The sequence below is a fragment of the Nycticebus coucang genome, chromosome 2 (genome assembly GCF_027406575.1).
Source record: "Nycticebus coucang isolate mNycCou1 chromosome 2, mNycCou1.pri, whole genome shotgun sequence".
Lineage (NCBI taxonomy): Eukaryota > Metazoa > Chordata > Mammalia > Primates > Lorisidae > Nycticebus > Nycticebus coucang.
In genome coordinates, this window is record NC_069781.1 from 124181696 (window position 1) to 124200325 (window position 18630).

The 18630-nt window shown below is 49.9% G+C and overlaps 1 protein-coding gene across 1 annotated transcript in view; it reads right to left on the reverse strand.

The window, feature by feature from the left end:
* The window catches only part of RGMA (repulsive guidance molecule BMP co-receptor a), a 49256-nt gene that overhangs the window by 12836 nt on the left and 17790 nt on the right, over window positions 1-18630 (reverse strand). The window contains exon 2 of the mRNA XM_053581764.1: window positions 14070-14185. Coding sequence (XP_053437739.1) covers window positions 14070-14185 — 116 coding nt within the window. The remainder of the gene's footprint in view (window positions 1-14069; window positions 14186-18630) is intronic.

Here is an 18630-nt window from a genome sequence, read left to right on the forward strand (position 1 = left end):
GTCCACTCCACACCCTGACCCCAGACTCCCAACCTCCAGAACTGTGAGAAAATGAATGCCTGTTGCTCAGACCTCCCTCCCAATCTGTGGTGTTTTGTTACAGCAGCCCAAGCTCACCCCCTCTCCTTCCCGGGCCCTCCCAAGTCCCCTGAGTGGAAGCTGCTAGCATCAATGGAGACATTTCTTTGGCCAGAGGCCAAGGGACCGAGCTGACTCAATTCACCTAGTCCATTTTTCCATCTCCTGACAACCCCCAGGACCTGTTTTTGTCTGGGGGTTGTCAAGGGCCTGGGACTATCCTCCACCCCTATCGCTTTTCAGAGGGAGAGGGGGTCATGGAGTTGGCAAAGTGACATCTCATCCCTCTGCCTGGATTCCTTCTCTCACCCGGGGGACCTGCTATCCACATCCCTCCTTCCTTCCCCAGGTGTTCATGACACCCTAAAATGCCTCCTCTGCCCAGAGGTTTGCTGGAAGATGGTGCAATCAGAAACTTTGGGTCCTGAAGCGCAATTTCAACAACGTTGCCTTTGTCCTCGTTAACAAGTCAATGAACAGACTGTGGGTTCCACGTGAGAAAGAAAAATGAGGATACTTGCAATTTCCCCATCCAGAGAGAACTGGGGAGAATTCAGTGTTCACAGCAGCAGGTGACAGATTTTGTGTCATGGGGCAAGACCTTCCTGTAGGAGGCTGGGGTGGAGCTAATGGTTGAGGTCATCTTCAGCGCTGCCACCTACCGCTGTGTGACCACAGGTAAATCCCTGACTCCCATGCACCACTGGGGAGGCAGGGGTACCTCGCCATAGGGGTGCTAAAGGACTAGAGGCACTCAGGGAAGCCAAGCCTGGAGAACTTGGGAAGGAAGTCCCCCAAAAGTCAGTTTGGTGTTAAGTGTTGTGTTAAATAACAAGTTGTGGGGGAGGCCTCCACCCAACTCTCAGCTAATGTGCACTGAGCATTTACTGTGTGCTAGACGTTGCACATCCTTAGCCCTTCTGATAGCCCCAGGACTTAGTTATCATCCCCATTCAATAGACAGGCACACTGAGGCACACAGGCAGCCAACAGCTCCCATCCCAGGTGCCCTGAAGGAGGCAGGATGCAAACCACAGCTCTCACGGCAGGCTGCCTTCTCCTCTCCCTCTTACTTTTGTATTTCCATACACTCCATACCAGGTAGCTGTGGGCCACACAGATGAACAAAGAGTTCTGTCCTTAAGGGGATTCCTTGGGGAAGGGACTATGTACTCATGACTGCACTGGAAAGAGGACATGGGGGAATGAATAGCAGGGAGGGAGACACATGGGCCAGGCCTCACCTCTAAGAGGAAATAAAATGACTATTTTTCTCACACTTCCCTGGCAGGTGACAAACTGCTTCCCTGTTGGATCCTCACTCAGACCCTCCAGTAGGGGGCAGAAATTTTTATCTTCATTTTACAGATGCAAACACAGAGCCTCAGGGGCTGGAGCTGGCCTGGGTCACATAGCCACAATGGAAGAGCTGAGGCCCCAATGTGCTGGCCTTGGGGCCCTTTCTGTGCTTTTTGAAGTGCAATGGCCACAAGTGACTCTTCTGGACACCAGCTGAGACAGAACCCATTCCCCCAAGGCCCAAAAGCACAATGCAGTTTTTACTGTTCTCTCAAGCCAAACGGATCCTGAGCTCTCCCTGCCTGCGGAAAGGCCTGTGTGGAGCTCATAGGAGCAGGTGCCAGCTGACCTGTCCCTGACTTCTTGGGTCTCTCCTCAAGGGATGCTAAGCCAGCCATGCAAAACTTCAGAGGAAGTCGAGTACTCCCATTATGAAGGGAGAAGCAGAAGCTGTAGGCAGGGGAATGGCTTGCAAAAGTCCAAGACCAGAACTGAGTGTGCTGTGCCCTGAAGTGAATGTGTCCAGGCCATCACTTCCCAGGGGAGGTGCTTCAGGGATGCCAGGACTGGGCAATCCCCACGGACAGTGAGCTGAGGGGCCCCACCAACCCCCAGCGTCATCCAACCACCCCGTGTCCTCTGCACTGAATTATTGACCACAGCCTCCCCTCCGCCCCCAGGTCAGGGACTTGAATGTAACCTGGCCCACCATCAAAAGCAAAGGCTGTGGTGTCACCTGCCACACAGATCCCAGAGGGGCTGATTTTTATGTGCCACATCTTTAAAAAAAAAAGCACAAGACCTTAAATCTAGGCAGTAAACCTTTTCTGATGCTGGGTATCCAAGGAAGAAGGAAGGAGAGGAAAGTTAGAGAGTTTGAAACAGATCTTCCATGCTGAGAGCTGTAGGCTGAAGGCCTGTGCTGCCCCCGGTCCTGCCACCCACAAAGAGGCCCCTTCTAGCCCGGTAGCCACCTCTTGATAGACCCAAGGGAGACAATAAGCATGGCGCTAGGGGACTAAAGAACCTGATCAGAGTGAAGTTTTCCTGAGCTTCCATTTCTTCCTCAGCTACTGAGCGTGTCCTTGGGCAGGGCCTTTGTTAAATTTTGTCACCTGGGGCTCAATCTCATAGAGACACAGAAATAGAGTGGTGAGCATATTATGAGGTACTTATGTGCCCTGTATGTTTTGTTCTGACCCAAGTCTCTCTCTCAAGGGCGGAGACTTGCAGGATTAGCTAGGGTGGGATCAACAGGACAACCCAGAGGCCTACAAAGTCTGTAGCACGCCCAGCCCGGCCTGGGCTCACCAACAGGAAGCCCTTAAGCGTGTCCCAGAGCTCCACCAGGTGGGAAACTTGGCTCAAAGGGTAGGGCCCAGGCAATGTGTATGGGACAGGGTGGGTTCCCAGACCAAATGGGGCTGCAATGGGCTTCTGGGCTGAGGCTGGGACTCTAAGCAACCATATGACCCGTTTGCTCCTGACCCAGGCAATCAGGGTCCGAGCTCTCTGCTTCTCCATGCAATCTACTTAATCAAGAGCCCTAACGATCACCTTGTGACCAGTTGCTTTTCAAGGCAAATCGTAGAATTTTATAATCTAGAAGCCAGGGGGATGCTGGAGGCCATGGGTTTCCCCAGGCAGGAAATCTCCCCATAGCACCCCTGCCAGGGCAGGGTTGGCCCTTCCTGCTTTGGAGAACTCCAGCTGTGGACCCACGTTTGCCTCCTAGGGACCTCCCTGGGGGCCCTGGCCTTCTCTAGAGCCAAGCAGAAAAGGCTAAAATAGAAGGGCCTTTCAGCTTTCCTGTGCCACCTTCTGGAGCCCTCCAGCTGCTACTCTCTGCTCTCTGTGGGGCTCACCAGATGGTTGGTGTCATCCATCGACAGCTGCCCAGCTCAGGTTCCTCTAGAGATGGCCGCTGACAATCATATTCTCCACTTGCCTGTGACTCTCCCATGATAGAGGCCCCACATCTCCTCCCTGGCGCCCCCTGCTCCACACCAAAGCATCTCAGATTTGATGCTTTTTTTAGAGTCTCTCCTGAGAGAAGATATTAGAGAAGGGTAAAGTCTAGAGAACAGGTCTTCTCAAGGAGAACTCAAGGATACACCTGCGGGGTCCTCTCCATGGTGACTCAGTTCTTGGAAATTTGTAAATGTGAAATCCTGTAGTTCTGTAGGGGATAGAATAGCATCTCCCGCTTGATTCAAACTGGCCAATGAGAAGGGTAACTGTGGGTTGGAACTTTTTGACTGTCGACAAAAAGGGAAAGACCAAGCTAGTCCAGGAGCGCAGCCATTTGGAATTCTTCTATGCCGTAAGCTCCCAGCTGGGAAATAAAGCCCTTCCTCTTATAAACATGGTGTTTGGGTGCTCTTTCTCTCCGTTGGGCCTCGTCCTCCCGCAACACTCCCACTCTATCAGAAATGTGGGGCTTCACGTGTCCTGGGCTGGGGACAAACTGGCCTCACAGCCCACATGTGTAATATGAGTAGATAACATTTCTCTTTGGGGATGTAAGCTTCAGACCGCCTTCCTCGTGGCCAGAGACAGGCGGAGAGAAAAGAAATCACAGTCACACACAGCTTGTCTGACTGAATTCTTTCCCTTTCAAGAGCAGCCTTGTGCCTCTCAGAATCAGAAAGACAGACCAAGGGACTTGGAGCACCAGCTGTACCAACCCCGGCAGGATGAAAATATTTATGCACCAGTGTGGCATTAGCTGCTTTCAGAGACCTCCTTTGAACTGTTAATCGAGCCCAATCTTTCAGAATAATAGCCTGATTATTACTGCGCTTTTTGCATAACAAAGAAGCCCAATAAGACTTACTTTGCCGTGCACAGGGGGGCGAGAAGGTTTCACCCTGAGAAAGGCGCCTTAAGAATGCTGAGAGCTGCTCCAGAGCCTGAACCCAGGAATAAAGACAATGCAATTTGCCACCAAGAAAAGCCCAATAGACCAATAAATTACCCGCATGCAAAGGGATTAGATCAGGTTTCAGCTGCAGGGTAGGAGGGGTGAGCAGAGAGTGAGAGAGAAACCTGCCCTCTCTTAAAGGAGTAAGGCTCATTTTGAACACAAGCTCCAGGATCAAGTTGCTTTTGTCCAGTTCTGTGGCTTGCATAACAACTGCCGGAATTTATTTACTCACTGAAAGTTCTGGGCCTACTATGTGCTGGGCCACTAATCACTCTGATTAGTGATATTCCTGGAACCTTGTTAGTCTCTGCACTTGTGTAGGGTCAGATGTATCAACTTCCAGAATGTAAAGCAAATGTGTTTAACCTGAACACTAAACAACGCAGATTTAAGAATGGAAGCAGGAGGGAGTTATCAGAAAAGGAGCATTACGAGGAGGTCTTGAATTTAACCAGTGACACAGGGCAAAGATCTGGAGACAAGGGGCCTCCAGAACAACTGAACTTGGCAGGAGGTAACATGCTGGCTGGTCAGGGTGTAACCAGGAGTCTGGGGCCAGACAGGAAAACCTGGAGCGCCAGCTGTACCTACCATGAAGCAAATGTTGCTCAGCTTCAAACCACTGTCTTCTGCTCTGTGAGGGAGAGGTTGCAAACCCCATCTTTTTTGTCACTAAGGTCCCTGTTAGATTTCACCACTAGGGGGCACTAGACAGAGACTGGCTGGCTGAAGGCTGGAGGCAGGTTACCCTTCCACCCCTGGCCCAGGCTGCTTCTCCCTCCACTGAGCAGTGATGGCCCTTCTCTCCCAGCAGTCTCCAGCAACTCTGCACAGTGTGCTGCTCTTAAGTACCAAGAGCAGCCAGATCGCGCCCCCCACTCAGAGACCAAAGCCCCCAACAAGTAAGGGCCCCTCCCTGAAGTGTGTCTTTTTGTCCATCTGCTGCTTCCCGTAACTGTGTGCCTCAGTGACCCTCTTTGCCCTTTCAGTCTTCCCATGTCCATCTAACAATTCCCCAAACTAAGTTCCCTCTCTGGAAACACCCCAGGTGGGTTTTGTTTTCCTGAGTGGACTCTGACTGATACTCAAACCTAAGAATTTCTGCCTTTATGCACTGGACAGTGGGGAGCCTCTAAATTCTCCCTAACCATCTGGAGGCATGACCAGGAAGCGGTGATATTGAAGATGCAGTGGCTTCACTTAGAATAGAGGCAGGCAAAGGAAAGAAGAGTGGCTCCAAAGGGAAATCACTGCCAGCCCTGTGGAGATGCCAACCTTGAAGGCCGAGACCTCCCAGCAAACCTTCCTTATCACCCATCTAGCCTGAGCAGCAGACGCTGAGATGCCCCAAGTTCTGGGTTCCAAAGAAGCCTGGGGGCCAAGAGCTCACCCCAGAGTGAGACCCACGCTGTGGACACTCTTCTCTACTGACTCTTAGCACTGATTTTAGGAGGGGACATGAAGGGATCTACCACTTATATTTGGCAGACTTTAGCCTGGGAAGTATTCTGGAGTCCCCCTAAGTTGAGAGATGCCTGAGGCTGTCTGTTTGTGTCACTCTATAGGAATTTCACTTTATCATCCTGGCATAAACATCCAGGTGGCTGGCATCAGATACCAAAAGGAACACGCCCAGCTCAGCGGCTGGATTTTTCACCAGGTGCAGCTGACCCTGTCTTACTTAAAACTACAAGCAGCCAGAATGTATCTATCTCCCTTCCCAAGAGGGACTGCTCTCCTAGTTCAGCCTAAAGATGTCCGAGGAAACTGACGTAATCGGTGACTCTAATGTGTCTTCCATCCCTTGAATCCACTGGGAATTTTCTAGGCTTCCTCCAGGAACTGGCGTACAGGAGAAAGAATAAGGCCAGAAACTGAGGAGAAACCTCAGTTGACCTAGGAATAGGGTGGGACATTAGGGTCATGGAGTGGTAACTCCCTGCTGAGTGAGCGTGGGCAGAGGTGGCCCAATACCACTGACGGAGCTGAAGTAGGAGCCACTGTCCTACCAGCCAGGGCTGCTATGCCTGAGACTCCACACATGTCAAGTCACTGCAAGAAACCATGCCAAGAGCCGAGAAAAAAGGCACACCTCAGCTTTTCAAACTGCCTGCACCCCCTCCCTCCAGCTCCCACTGGGCCCTGCACAGCCAGATCATGGAGAAGCAAGATAGTTTAAGTATATATGTTCATCTTTAGGCCCAAGGCCACGGCAGCATGAATCTCAAGAGGGCTTAGAGCTTCTCTGGGTCAGAGGGGCGGGCCAGGGCCAAGCCTGGGACAGGATTCCATGCCAGCATCCTCCTGTCTCAGGGCAGAAACCTAAGCTACACCGGACAGTGGTTATGGGCAAAGACACAACTTTTCAGATGAAAAACGAAAATTGCAGGTAAGGAATTTAATCTTCCTGCCTTGAGGTGTAACCCCTGTTCTTGGGCCCTGCTCAGCCAAGGGTTGAAATGTGTTTGAAGTGGCTTCTCTCCCTCACTGCCATGCCAACTGCAGGCCTTCCTCCCCCACCTGCTACCTGCAGGGGAAGGACCAATGCACGCCAGCGCGGCACATGACTGGCTGGCACATACGTGTGAGTTTGTGTTCACAGGACAGTCCTTAGCAGAGTAATAATGGACTTCTTTGTGCAGGGACCTGGGGCAGAGGCATCACTTTAACAGGCATCTGGGTATTCTGACTGCTACAGTGAAATGGTGCACAAAATGAATAAATAAGCAAAACCCAAGGGACATAAATCTGACTTGGGAAAACTTGCACGATGACAGGCCTGCCAACTGTGACTGGATGGCATCCTTCTCTCTGGAATGCCAAGCCAGGATGAACAGGGAGCAGAGAGAGCCTTTCAGAGGAGGCAGAAATGCTAGACCCAAGGAAGATGTGCTCACCTTCATTCTGCTATCCGATCATACCCCCAAAGTTTATTTCTTGTCCCTTCTCCCCAAAGCCACACATGCAACACAGCACAAAGTCTAATATGCTGCTACATAGCAAATTTAATGACTGTTGTTTATCCAAAATCTGGTATTTGGGAAAAGAGCAGGAGTTTGGGTTCTAATTCTGGCTCTGCCATACAACCAACTTTGTGTCATGTCACGGAATCTCTCTGATCCTCTGAAGGCTACACATAAGACATTCAGCAGAGTGCCAGGCATACACTGTGGCCACTCAAACAACAGAAGAATTTTAAAAATTACTATTCTCCTCCAATGAATCATACTTAGGAGAAGACAATATTATGTCTCAAAGGATGTTTGTCAAATGTTAATTGATGATAGCTGTTTATGGGAAGTTGGACTTTGGCTTTAAAAAATTGTTTTCATCCTTGTTAGCCTTCAGATTTAAAAATGAGTATTGTTTATATAACCAGAAAAAAAATATTTTGGAAAAAATCTTGAGTATCTAGGAAAAAAACAAAACAAAACAAAAAACCAACCCCCTGGTCTTTGTCCATTGAGCAAAACCCAACACAAACAGAAACGCAAAAATCCCAAGGGCCCTGCCTTTCACAGGACTTGTGTGGGGTATGCCTGGGGTGGGTAGAGAAGAGAGGGTTGGTACAGAAGCAGATAATGGGGATCCTGCTTTTACAAAAAGAACTGGCATGACAAAACCCCTAAGACTCACGAGGCAACAAGCCCAGGAAGAAGTTCAGTTGTCAGCAGCCAAGGTAACAGGTGCCCAGGGCACTGGAATCTGCGCTGGACCCTAGCAGACAGCCCTGAGCTTGGGGTGGTGGGCATTCTAGTCCAAACTGGGCGGTGCCCTGAGCAAGGTCAGAGAGCTACCCATGGGTAAGGTGTGGTGGATAGTACTTGGGGAGACCAAGGGTGCTCTGGGGATGTGCTGGAAGCTGTGGAAAGGAGGCTTGGGAAGAGTGTGGGGCCAAAACTCAGAAGTCCTCTCATCTCGATACTCCAAAAAGGCCGCAATGAGCCATGAGTTCCTGAGCAAGAGTTTAGAGTGATCCATTTGGCAACATGGAGGGTGGGCAGGGAGGCAGGTCCTAGGGCTGTCAGCAGCTACAGTAGTGACAAGGTGGCAGTTGGAACAGGTAGGACAGGGCAGAGGAACGACCCCAGCCCCAGGTGACTGGACTGCATGGAAGCCTACTTTATACCCATGACTGTGGTGTCCCTAACAGACTGAAGGCCAAGTATGCATCCAGGGGACACAAGGGCATGCCACTAGGGTGACCAACCATGTTGGTGTGCCCAGGACTGAGGATGCTTCTAATGACATGAGGCTTTCAGTTTTAAAACTAGGAAGTCCTGGGAAAACTGGAATAAGTTGGCCACAGTATATAAGAGACATTACCTTCAATTTTAGGCAGGCTGAACTTTAGCCAAGCAGCAAAACAGCATGGCACTACCTGCTATTCAACTTAAACCTAAAATTAAGGGTGCTTGGTTCAGTTCTAGGCCTTGCACATTCCACTTAAGACAAAATCTTTAGTAGGACCCACATTTTCCCCAACATGGAAACTGGTCCCATCCTCCTACCTGCACAGGTCTTGGGGCCCCTCTTCCCCATCTCACAGAGCAGCCTTTTTGTGCCCTTGGGTCACCACCTCCCCCCAAATCATCTTCTCTGAGTGCTGGGGTGACTACTAGCAGTTTCTCAAACCTTATAGAAAGGGTTCCTTTCTTCAAACCAGAAGACCAGAGGTCCTTTCCCGGACTCCCCAGTTCACCTCCTGGGCCTAAAGGACTAACCATCTAGGGTTTTACATGTACGATCTCCCTGGTAGCCAAGGCTCTGCCCTGCTGACCCTTTCACACACTAGCTGCCAGCTGGCTCTGTGGCTGTTTGGTTCTTGTAACTGGAAATCACTTCATTTTTTCTGCTGGGTGAATGTTTGTATCCTCACTCGTCCCAAACTCACATGTTGAACCGTAACCCCTGATTATAATGGTATCAAGGTGGGGGGGATTGGGAGCTAATTAGGTTATAAGGGTAGAGTCTTCATGAATGGGATTAGTGACCTTATAAGGGGGACCTGGGAGAGTCACCCTACTCCTTTTGCCAGAGAGAGAAGGTGTCCTCTCTGAGCCAGAAAGTAGGTCTTCACCAGAAATTTAATCTACCAGTGCCTTAATATTGGACTTCCCAGCTTCCAGAACTGGTAGCAATGAACTTCTATTGCTTATAAGCAGCCCTCCAAAGACTAAGACACTTTGGGACAAAGTCCTAGTGCAACAGCCAATGTGGTAAGCAGCATGGCTTGCTCACTCATTTCTGAATAAAAGCTCTGATAGAAATCTTTTTTTTTTTTTTGAGATAGAGTTTCATTATGTCGCCCTCGGTAGAGCGCCTTGGTGTCACAGCCCACAGCAACCTCAAACTCTTGGGTTTAAGCGATTCTCTTGCCTCAGCCACCCAAGTAGCTGGGACTACAAGTGCCTGCCACAACACCTGCCTATTTGTTGTTGTTGTCATTGTTGTTTATCAGGCCTGGGTGGATTTGAACCCACCAGTCCTGATGCATGTGGCTGGCACCCTAACCACTAAGCAACACGTGCAGAGCCGAAATATTATCATTTCTATAGTGACTTAGATATGCCTGGACACTATAAAGGGCTTTGGTCTCCCCAAGCTGTGGTTTCCCACTGAGGACTAACCTTTCTAAAACAGCTTTAGTTTACAAATATAAGGGAAAGAAAGAAGGAATAAACAAAACGCTGAAGTGTAATGATTCTTGGAACAGTGGTTCTCAACCTTCCTAATGCCGCGGCCTTTTAATACAGTTCCTGTGGGTCACAACCCAGTTTGGGAACCACTGCCCTAGAATGGTTGAGAACCGCTGTCTGTTAGAACATAGGCTGCAAGGCCCTAGCCGCAGAGTATTTGCTTCAATAGGTCTGGAGCAGGCCCAGAACTTGCCTCACAAAGGAGGCTACTGCACTGTGCTAGAGTACAGGATCCATCCACAGTGAGCAGGGAGCATGTCTGCACACCCAAAACATAAGCCCTGCACGGACTTCTCTTAGAAATCTAAGTCACAATAGCTTCAAAGTGTAAAAAGTATGTATTAATTACTATTTGAAAAGGATGCTATTTCTGGAAAGTGCTTCTGAGAAGTCTATTCTGGCCTCTCCCATGTGGCCACTGTCTGCCTGTCCTCTGTCCCCAAAGCATCACCCTTCCAGCCCACGTGACAGTGCAGAGACCTTTCTCGTTACCAGGCTGTGGTCTTCCTGAGCACCTTGGTCAGGGGACCCCAAAAGTTGTCAGAGTCAGAAACAGAGTAAGTTGGTCATCCACCTCAAGTAAATGCGAACACTCCTAAAGCACACAACAAACACTCAAGTGTTGCAGAGGTGAAGGCATCTTTCTCCACATAACTGTGTCCAATTTAATTTGCAGTCCTATGGGCTTGCTCCTGGCAGCCATTCAAGCTGACTAGCACTGAACAAACCTCGGCTTTCACGCACTGCCCAGCCAGTTTCCACCTGTCTTCAGTGCAAGAGGCTGAGATACTTACCCTCCTCCCCGCGTCTGGGTGCCTTGCACTTGCCAAGGCTTTCTGTATTTCTCTAACTCCCACCTGACCTGTAGATTTTCTAACTTTGCCCCAAAGCTACCCTTTTCCTGGGCCAAAGCATTAAAAAAAAAAGTGACAGTCTTACTCTTTGTTGTGGAAATCAACCAATTTCATCCCTTACTTCAGAAACTTTCTCGAGCACACAAGTTTCAGAGACTTCAGTATATTTTGTTTTGGGAGACTGGAAGCTTGATTTCAGTAAGGTAGGCAATTTTGACTAAAAGCAGCTGTCAAGGGCTCAAATGAGATGAAACATTTGCCAGTTGGCATGACAGCTGAGCAGCTATCTGTTCTATCTGCCAGGTTTTGGTTACCAGCTTTGAAGCCAAAAAGAAATGGGCTTCTTGGAAAGAAAAGTGATGGAATTTGGGCTGTGAATTACATAACCCACCAGCGTTCCTCAGATTGTGTCAGGATACTTTAAAATAAAGTTTTTAAAATGGAGATACAAATAGAGAAACAACAAAGTGCCTACCATTCAGCCCTGGAAAGGCTTACCTCTGAGAGCCTCAGCCAGCCCTTCCTTTCCCCTCTAGCCCCCAAAGTTAGCAAGTGCTGCAGCTTTAAGAGGAGGAAGGTGTTGTTTTAAGGACCTCTAAGCCTCCCTTCTCAATTTCAGCTATGAGCTGAGATCACATCCCCCATGGCAGCCAAGGGACAAAAGCCATTTATCAACCCATCTGATAAAAGTTCCAATGGGCTGGATCTTTATCTAGACCAAGACCAAGATGAACACAAAATACAAATTCCTACTTTTCCAAAAGGGGGACTTCTTTTTTATTTTTATTTATTTATTTTTTTAATTAAATCATAGCTGTGTACATTAATGTGATCATGGGGCACCATACACTGGTTTTATAGACTGTTTGACACATTTTCATCACACTGGTTAACATAGCCTTCCTGGCATTTTCTTAGTTATTGCGTTAAGACATTTACATTCCACATTTACTAAGTTCACATGTACCCCTTGTAAGATGCACCACAGGTGTAATCCCACCAATCACCCTCCCTCCGCCCACCTCCCATCTCCCTCCCTCCCTTTCCCCCTTCCCCCTATTCTTAGGTTATAACTGAGTATAGCTTTCAGGTGAAAGCCATAAATTAGTTTCATAGTAGGGCTGAGTACATGGGATACTTTTTCTTCCATTCTTGAGATACTTTACTAAGAAGAATATGTTCCAGCTCCATCCATGTAAACATGAAAGAGGTAAAGTCTCCATCTTTCTTTAAGGCTGCATAATATTCCATGGTGTACATATACCACAATTTATTAATCCATGAATGAATTGGGCACTTGGGCTTTTTCCATGACTTAGCAATAATGAATTGGGCTGCAATAAACATTCTGGTACAAATATCTTTGTTATAATGTTATTTTTGGTCTCCTGGGTATAAGCCTAGTAGAGGAATTATAGGATTGAATGGCAGATCTATTTTTAGATCTCGAAGTGTTCTCCAAACATCTTTCCAAAAGGAATGTATTAATTTGCATTCCCACCAGCAATGTAGACGTGTTCCCAAAAGGGGGACTTCTTTTTAAAGAAGAGGCTAATTTTTATTATTTTTTAAATTCTTGGCTGGGAACCAAATCAGCCATTCAGTCAGACTCTCTAGTAGGTGGAGAAACTGCCTTTTAAAATGAATAGGGGTGGGGCGAGGACACCCTGCTGCTAGATCCCCGCGGAGGTTTTGATATTCCAGGTCAAGAGGGGAGGGCCCTGAGTGCTTCTGGGGGACACTCAGCACCCGGGAGCCCTTTTCTGGGCCCCTCCAGCAATCTTTTCCATGGCTGGGCCTCTCCCTGAAACCCAGGGCTCACAAGCAAGTTGAGCCTCTCTGGGACTCTCCTGGGGCTCGCAGCTCCTGACTGAGCCGTGCTAAGCGGGTACGGGGGGGCCAACGAGCAGGTCTGGAACCAGAGGGTAAACCGATCCCTCTCTCCCTACAGTTCTGTCTGCGTGGTCCGCCCACAAAAAATCCCAACTGGAAGCCAGGCCAAGCCGGACCTGCCCAGTTTTGCCAGTTCCTTGAAACCCAGTTGGCTGAAGAGCAAAACAAAACAACCCAATCCGAGTCTAACTCAAGTCCTGTCTTGCAAAGCTCAGTAGTGCACGGGGGCCGCGGATCCGCGCCCAGCAGCGGTGCAAAACTAGCTGGAAGTTTTGCAAAAAGACACCTCTGAAGCCCGCAACACAATGGAAACGGCCGGGAGATCCCGCCTTACACCACGGACCATTTGGCCCTTGACACTGTGTTTATCTGTTTTTGCAAGAGAAAAATGGGCATAATGGGTTTAAACTAGCGTTTCCAGGCTGTGAGCAACATATGGCAAAAATGAAATCAAGTTTTACGAAACATTATAAAGAAAACAGGCCTGGGATTTAAGTTTCGTGCCTGCCCCCTCCCCCCGAAAGGAAAAAAAAGTAAAGAAACTGGAGCGTTTGGGAAGGAACAAATGCTTCTCTGTGGAGTTAGTCTCCCTTCCCCCAACAAAAACAAGAGGTCCGGGCTCCGAGGAATTTGAAAGCAGCAATCTGCCAAAAACATTGTGAAAAACTATGGGGGATTCATTGAAAACAGATGGGCTTTTTCAGCTTTAATTCTGAAATTCTCTCCCTTTCTGACACAACGAAAACAAACAGGGGGCGACGTAGAATGTTATCAAACAGCAACACGAGCTCATGTGAGCCGGGTCCGTGGGTTTTCCCGCGTGGGGGCAGGACCAAGTATCCTGGGAGGGAGCGGTGGGGGACACCGCTGGGACCTCAGGGGGCGCCCCTGGCTCCACCCCCGGGCACCTGGCGTGTCCGCAAACTGGTGGAAAAGGAGCTAAAAAAGTGCCCCCAGCACGAGTGGGTGCTCCCCTTCTCCCCCTCCTCCGGAACCCCTAGGGATCAAGTCCCCAACACCCCCTTTCTCGGAAAAAGGGAGGGAAGACACGCACCCCGGTCCCTAGCGACCTCCCCGCCCTGGCCCTTCTCACTGCAGCCCTGGCGGTGAGGTGTTCCTGCGGGCATCCTCACGCCGCGCGCCCTCAGAGAGGTGAGGGGGAAACAAAGACCCGTGGAAATAGGCGGCTGGGGTTAGGGGGTGGGCAGCGAACTTGAGATCCGACTTACTCGCGGACTTGTGGCCCGTTGTGGCGGGGAGGCCCGGGGACCCGGTCCGGGGCGCCCGCCGGCTGTCCCCCGCCCAGGGGCAGTGCCTTACCTGCGGGGAAGCTGCAGAGTAGGAAGGCGAGGGTCGGCCAGAATCCCAGGGCTGAACGTCCTGCCCCTCTCCCCATACCCATCCATCCAGCTCGGCCTGTTACCACTAGCCTCTCCCTGGAAGAAGAGTTTAGAAGAAAAGAAGGAAATAAATCACGGTGCGGAGAAAGGGCAGCCTCGCTCCGCCGGCGGGAGCAGCGAGCCGGGAGGCCCGGTCCACCTCCGTCGAGGGCGTTCGGCGTTCCCCCTCCCGCGCCCGCCCTCCACGCGCCCCGCCCTCGCCATCCATCACTCGGGTCCCCTCCAATGTCTAGGCAGCCCCGCCCCCTCGGGCTCGGGTTTCATCTCCTCCAGCGAGGAGGGAGGGGACTGGCGGAGGCGGCCGGGCGGGGCCTGAGACCGCCGGGCTGCTGTGCCCGCCTCGACGATCTTGGGCAACCGTGCCTCCGGAGTCCAGGGTGCGCCCCAGTGCCTGACCCTCGCGCGGCTTCCAGGCCCGGGGCTCCCCTCGGAACAAAGGCCCAGCACCCCTGGGGCGGCCAAGCCCCGCAGGGTACACGGGCGGCAGTGCGTCCCCTTAATCTGCCACGAACATCCAATCCGAGTAGCAACTTTGGAGACAAGCCCCAATTCTCCCTTCCAACCACGCAGCCGTTGCGAAGCCGCTACCGACACCCCCGAGTTGGTCTCAGTCATTTGTTTCCCCGGTGCAGGAAGCTGAAAAATCCGCTTCCAAGTTGTTCAGGTCTGGGCTAAGTATGGCCCTCTGGATCACAGCTACTAATGCACCTTCCCTCCCGCTGTGGCCCACCCATGCCGACTGGGCTTGGGCCGCCTCTGCCATCCCTTCCAAGCACCTCGCAGCTTCCTGAGGACTTGCCGGGCTGAGCCCAGAGGAGGGCGCCTGAGGGCCTGACTCTGCCACCAGGGGCACAGCTGCCACTCCAGAGGTGTGACTATAGGGGTCTGGGGGTCCCAGGTCTCAGCCATTTGGAGCTGTCTGCCAGGCCCGCAATGCCCTCTTAGGAGGACTTCGGGTTGGTGACATTTCTTAACGCGCTTATTTTTCTGGCAGAGAGTCTCCTCCTCAAGGTTCCCTAGGCCGCGCAGCTCTCCTGCTGTTGTGGTATTTAAGGGACTGGCAACTTCCCCTGAGAAACATCTTTTGGGTGAAACACAAATAGGCCACAGCAAGTGTTTTCAGTCAAATCCATTACACCCCTCCCGGCCCCACTGCGTCCCCACCTTACTCCTAAGCTTCCCCATCTGGTTCTTTGGGAAAAAACATACTGGGTTTTTATCCAATTCGGATGTTTGTCTTAAGTCCTCACTTGCTGCAGGCCACACAAACTGCAGGGCTGTGGTTTAGGACTCTGCCCACCAGGAGGGTGCAGTGAGGAGGAAATCTCTAAGAAAGAAGTTCTGTGAAGACACCACCTAGATAGTAAGTCTTCTGAACCTGGCTTCCACAAAGCAGATGCGAAAGGGGTGCAGTGCCCCAGCCTCTTGTGCAGCTGGCTGAAGGAGGCTGCCGTTTGCTAAGGTCAAAATATCACGGATTTGATGGTTCTTCACAGTTGGTATACCACCATATTTTAGGTCTGAGATCAACAGGCGCTGTCTAATCTTTGTTTCCCCAGATCGAGGTTCATTTTTAGGTCCACTGGTTTGCAAAATGCTACAGTGAAAACCTACCATCTCAAAATCCAGGTCTCAGATGGTTTTTCCTTTCAGCCTCGGGCAACCCATGGGCCCCACCTAACAACTTCATCTGCAGAATCACAGGACAGCAGCCCATGTCAGCAGTTACCCCAGCACACTGAGCAGGCCTTGTGCCAGACTGCACAGAGGAACCCAAGTGGCCTTCTCACCTTTGAGAGCCTCCAATTAACAATATTTGTTAGATTCTGCCTTTCATGAACTAGTTCTAGATTCTGTCGCTAATGAGAGAGAAGGGATCATTAGCATTCTGAGCTGTCCTGACAGTACTTAACCACCATCATGGCTGTAGCACCTTCAGGGCTCCAGATCCAGCAGAGAGGTGCAGCCAGCCTGCAGAAGGCCTGAACGCAGCCCTTCCGGTGCCCAAGAGTAGACCTCTGGCTGCAGGACTTTTAACCACTACATCTCAGCTTTTTCCATCTGTAAAGATAATACTGTCACCCTAAGACTGCAACTGAATACAATTTGGAAGACACACTGGGCCATGGAAGTTCTCCAGAGTCCTTTCTAGGGCACTTGCTGAGTTTCAAGGCAGCTGCACGTCTCCTAAGATGTCTGGGTTTCAGGTAGCTGTCTGTGTCCTTATAGTGTTCTAGGTCAAAAAATGACCAGACACCCCAAAGTAAGGCAAGTGTGAAATAAAGTTTATTGAGGAAGAGAAAGAGAGGCTTAAAAAGCAGCATATAGGTCTACAAAGCAAGATATATGTTTGCCGCAGACAGTGAATGGACCTCCATTGTAACAGCAAGTAAGCAAAGAAGCAAAGAGACATGGGTTATGGCCGGCGGTTCTCTTTTATGCTGTCTGGATCAGGCCTACCTTGTAGTTCAGAGGTCACCTTGAACCTGAGTCTTACTGTACATGTGGATTTCCCAAGAGCCTCTCTGAGAGCCCACTGGGGGTGTGTGGACCGCAATATAGATTTCAGCTCATGACATGATTAGTCTTAAAGTTGTTCTAGGTCACTTTCAAGACTCTATTGTACCTATTGCTAGGTTAGAGTCTTCTACATCCTTTGCAGTTGGCATGCTAAGTTCTGATTGGTGGGTTGGTTGTGTGTTCACTCCTCCCCCGGTGTGAGCAGTCACCTGGGACAGTACTAAGGTGGGTGGCACTGAGATGAGAGTCCTGCCCTTGTCCGTTTTTCCTAGGAGAGCCAGATTTCTAACTACCTACCTAACAGATTGGCTGCCATTGGGGAGGAGACCCAAGACTTACAGCATGAGCAAATAATTTGAGAAAGGGATGCAAAGGTCTTTTTTCTCATGAGGAGAAATGTGTGAGGCTGAATTTGGATATCCTCAAAGTGGGGATTTGGCCCTCACACAGTTTAGACTATCATGAGAAATCCAGCCCCTAGTTGAGCAGTATGGGGTTGTGCTGACCTTGAGGAATCTGCCTACATCAGCCAACTTTTTAACAACTCTCCCACTCTCTGCAGGAGCAAGAAATTCTCACAAGTTTTAGAACTCAGCACTCCATTACCCATAGAAACTCTCTTAACTCAGAATGCAGTTGGGGAGGGGGGAGGATGGATGGAGGGAGGGTGATTGGTGGGATTATAGCTGCAGTGCATCTTTCAAGATACATGTGAAACTCAGTAAATGTAGAATATAATTGTCTTGACACAATAACTAAGCAAATGCCAGGAAGGCTTTGTCAACCAGTGTGATGAAAATGTGTCAAACTGTGTATAAAACCAGCGTATGGTGCCCCATGATCGCATTAATGTACACAGCTATGATTTAATAATAATAAAAAAGAATGTAGTTGACTTCAAATGAATAATCTGCAACTTATGTTTTCTCCCGTAGCTTGCAGCTTAAGCCTTGGAATAGAGACCTTCTGCATAGCTCTGGCCCCTTTCCCCAGCCCTGCCGTGCCCTCCCTCCCCCCGCCATTTGCTAATCCCCCATTTCTACCTCCTTCCCTCTGTCTCCACCCTAGGAGTTATTGGGGGGAGAGGTTAGAGGGGTTTCCAAAAGAAGGGTTCTGCAGAAGGCTAAAGCTCTCCCAGGGACAATGGTGGGCAAGGACTCTAACACTGACTGCTTCTGGGTATGAACAGAATGTTCCCAGACCTACAGCCTGAGTCATCAGTTGATAAATATATATTCAGGACTTACAGCATGCTAGTCCTTGGGGGACAAAGAAATAAATAAGACGGCCCCTGTCTTTGAATTACTGCTAGAAATAGGTAATAGAAAAAGATGAGTGGTAAAGGATCTATACTGAAAAGGTTGTGTGTCTTTTGTAATAGTGACTATTCTGATATGCTCTCTTATGTCAGGTGCTACCTGACACTCTCAGCTAAGGTAGATTCTATTATCATCTTCATTTACAGTTGAGGAAACTGAGGCTGAGTGAGCATAAATACTCCTCTAATAACTGGCTCATAAATGCAGAGCTGAGCACTCCAAACCCCTTGCTTGGCATGCTGTGTGCGCCATTCATTCCAATGATGGTGAGCAAGTCTGCACTAGGCTTAAAGTTAAGGCAGGACAGATGACTTAACAATTACTTCCAATAAAGGATAACACAGACTGATAGGGGAGAACATGGGTGCCAGGGGTCTCTAGCCCAGCCTGAGGTGCAGAGAGGGGAGGGATGTTTTCTCAGTGTGGGAGTGTGCTATGTGCTAGAAGCATGGTAGTCAAGGAAGGGGGGAGCAGAGACAGAATTCCAGGTAGAAGGAACACCCAGTACAACATGTACAAGGTGTGCCTCGCCTGAGAAGCTGCAAATGCTGGAGTAAGCCTGGGAAGCTCTTAGGAGCCCTACCCAAGGCCTCAAGAGGTGGGGGTGGAGGGAGGCGGGTTGCTATTCTTTTGAGAGACCAG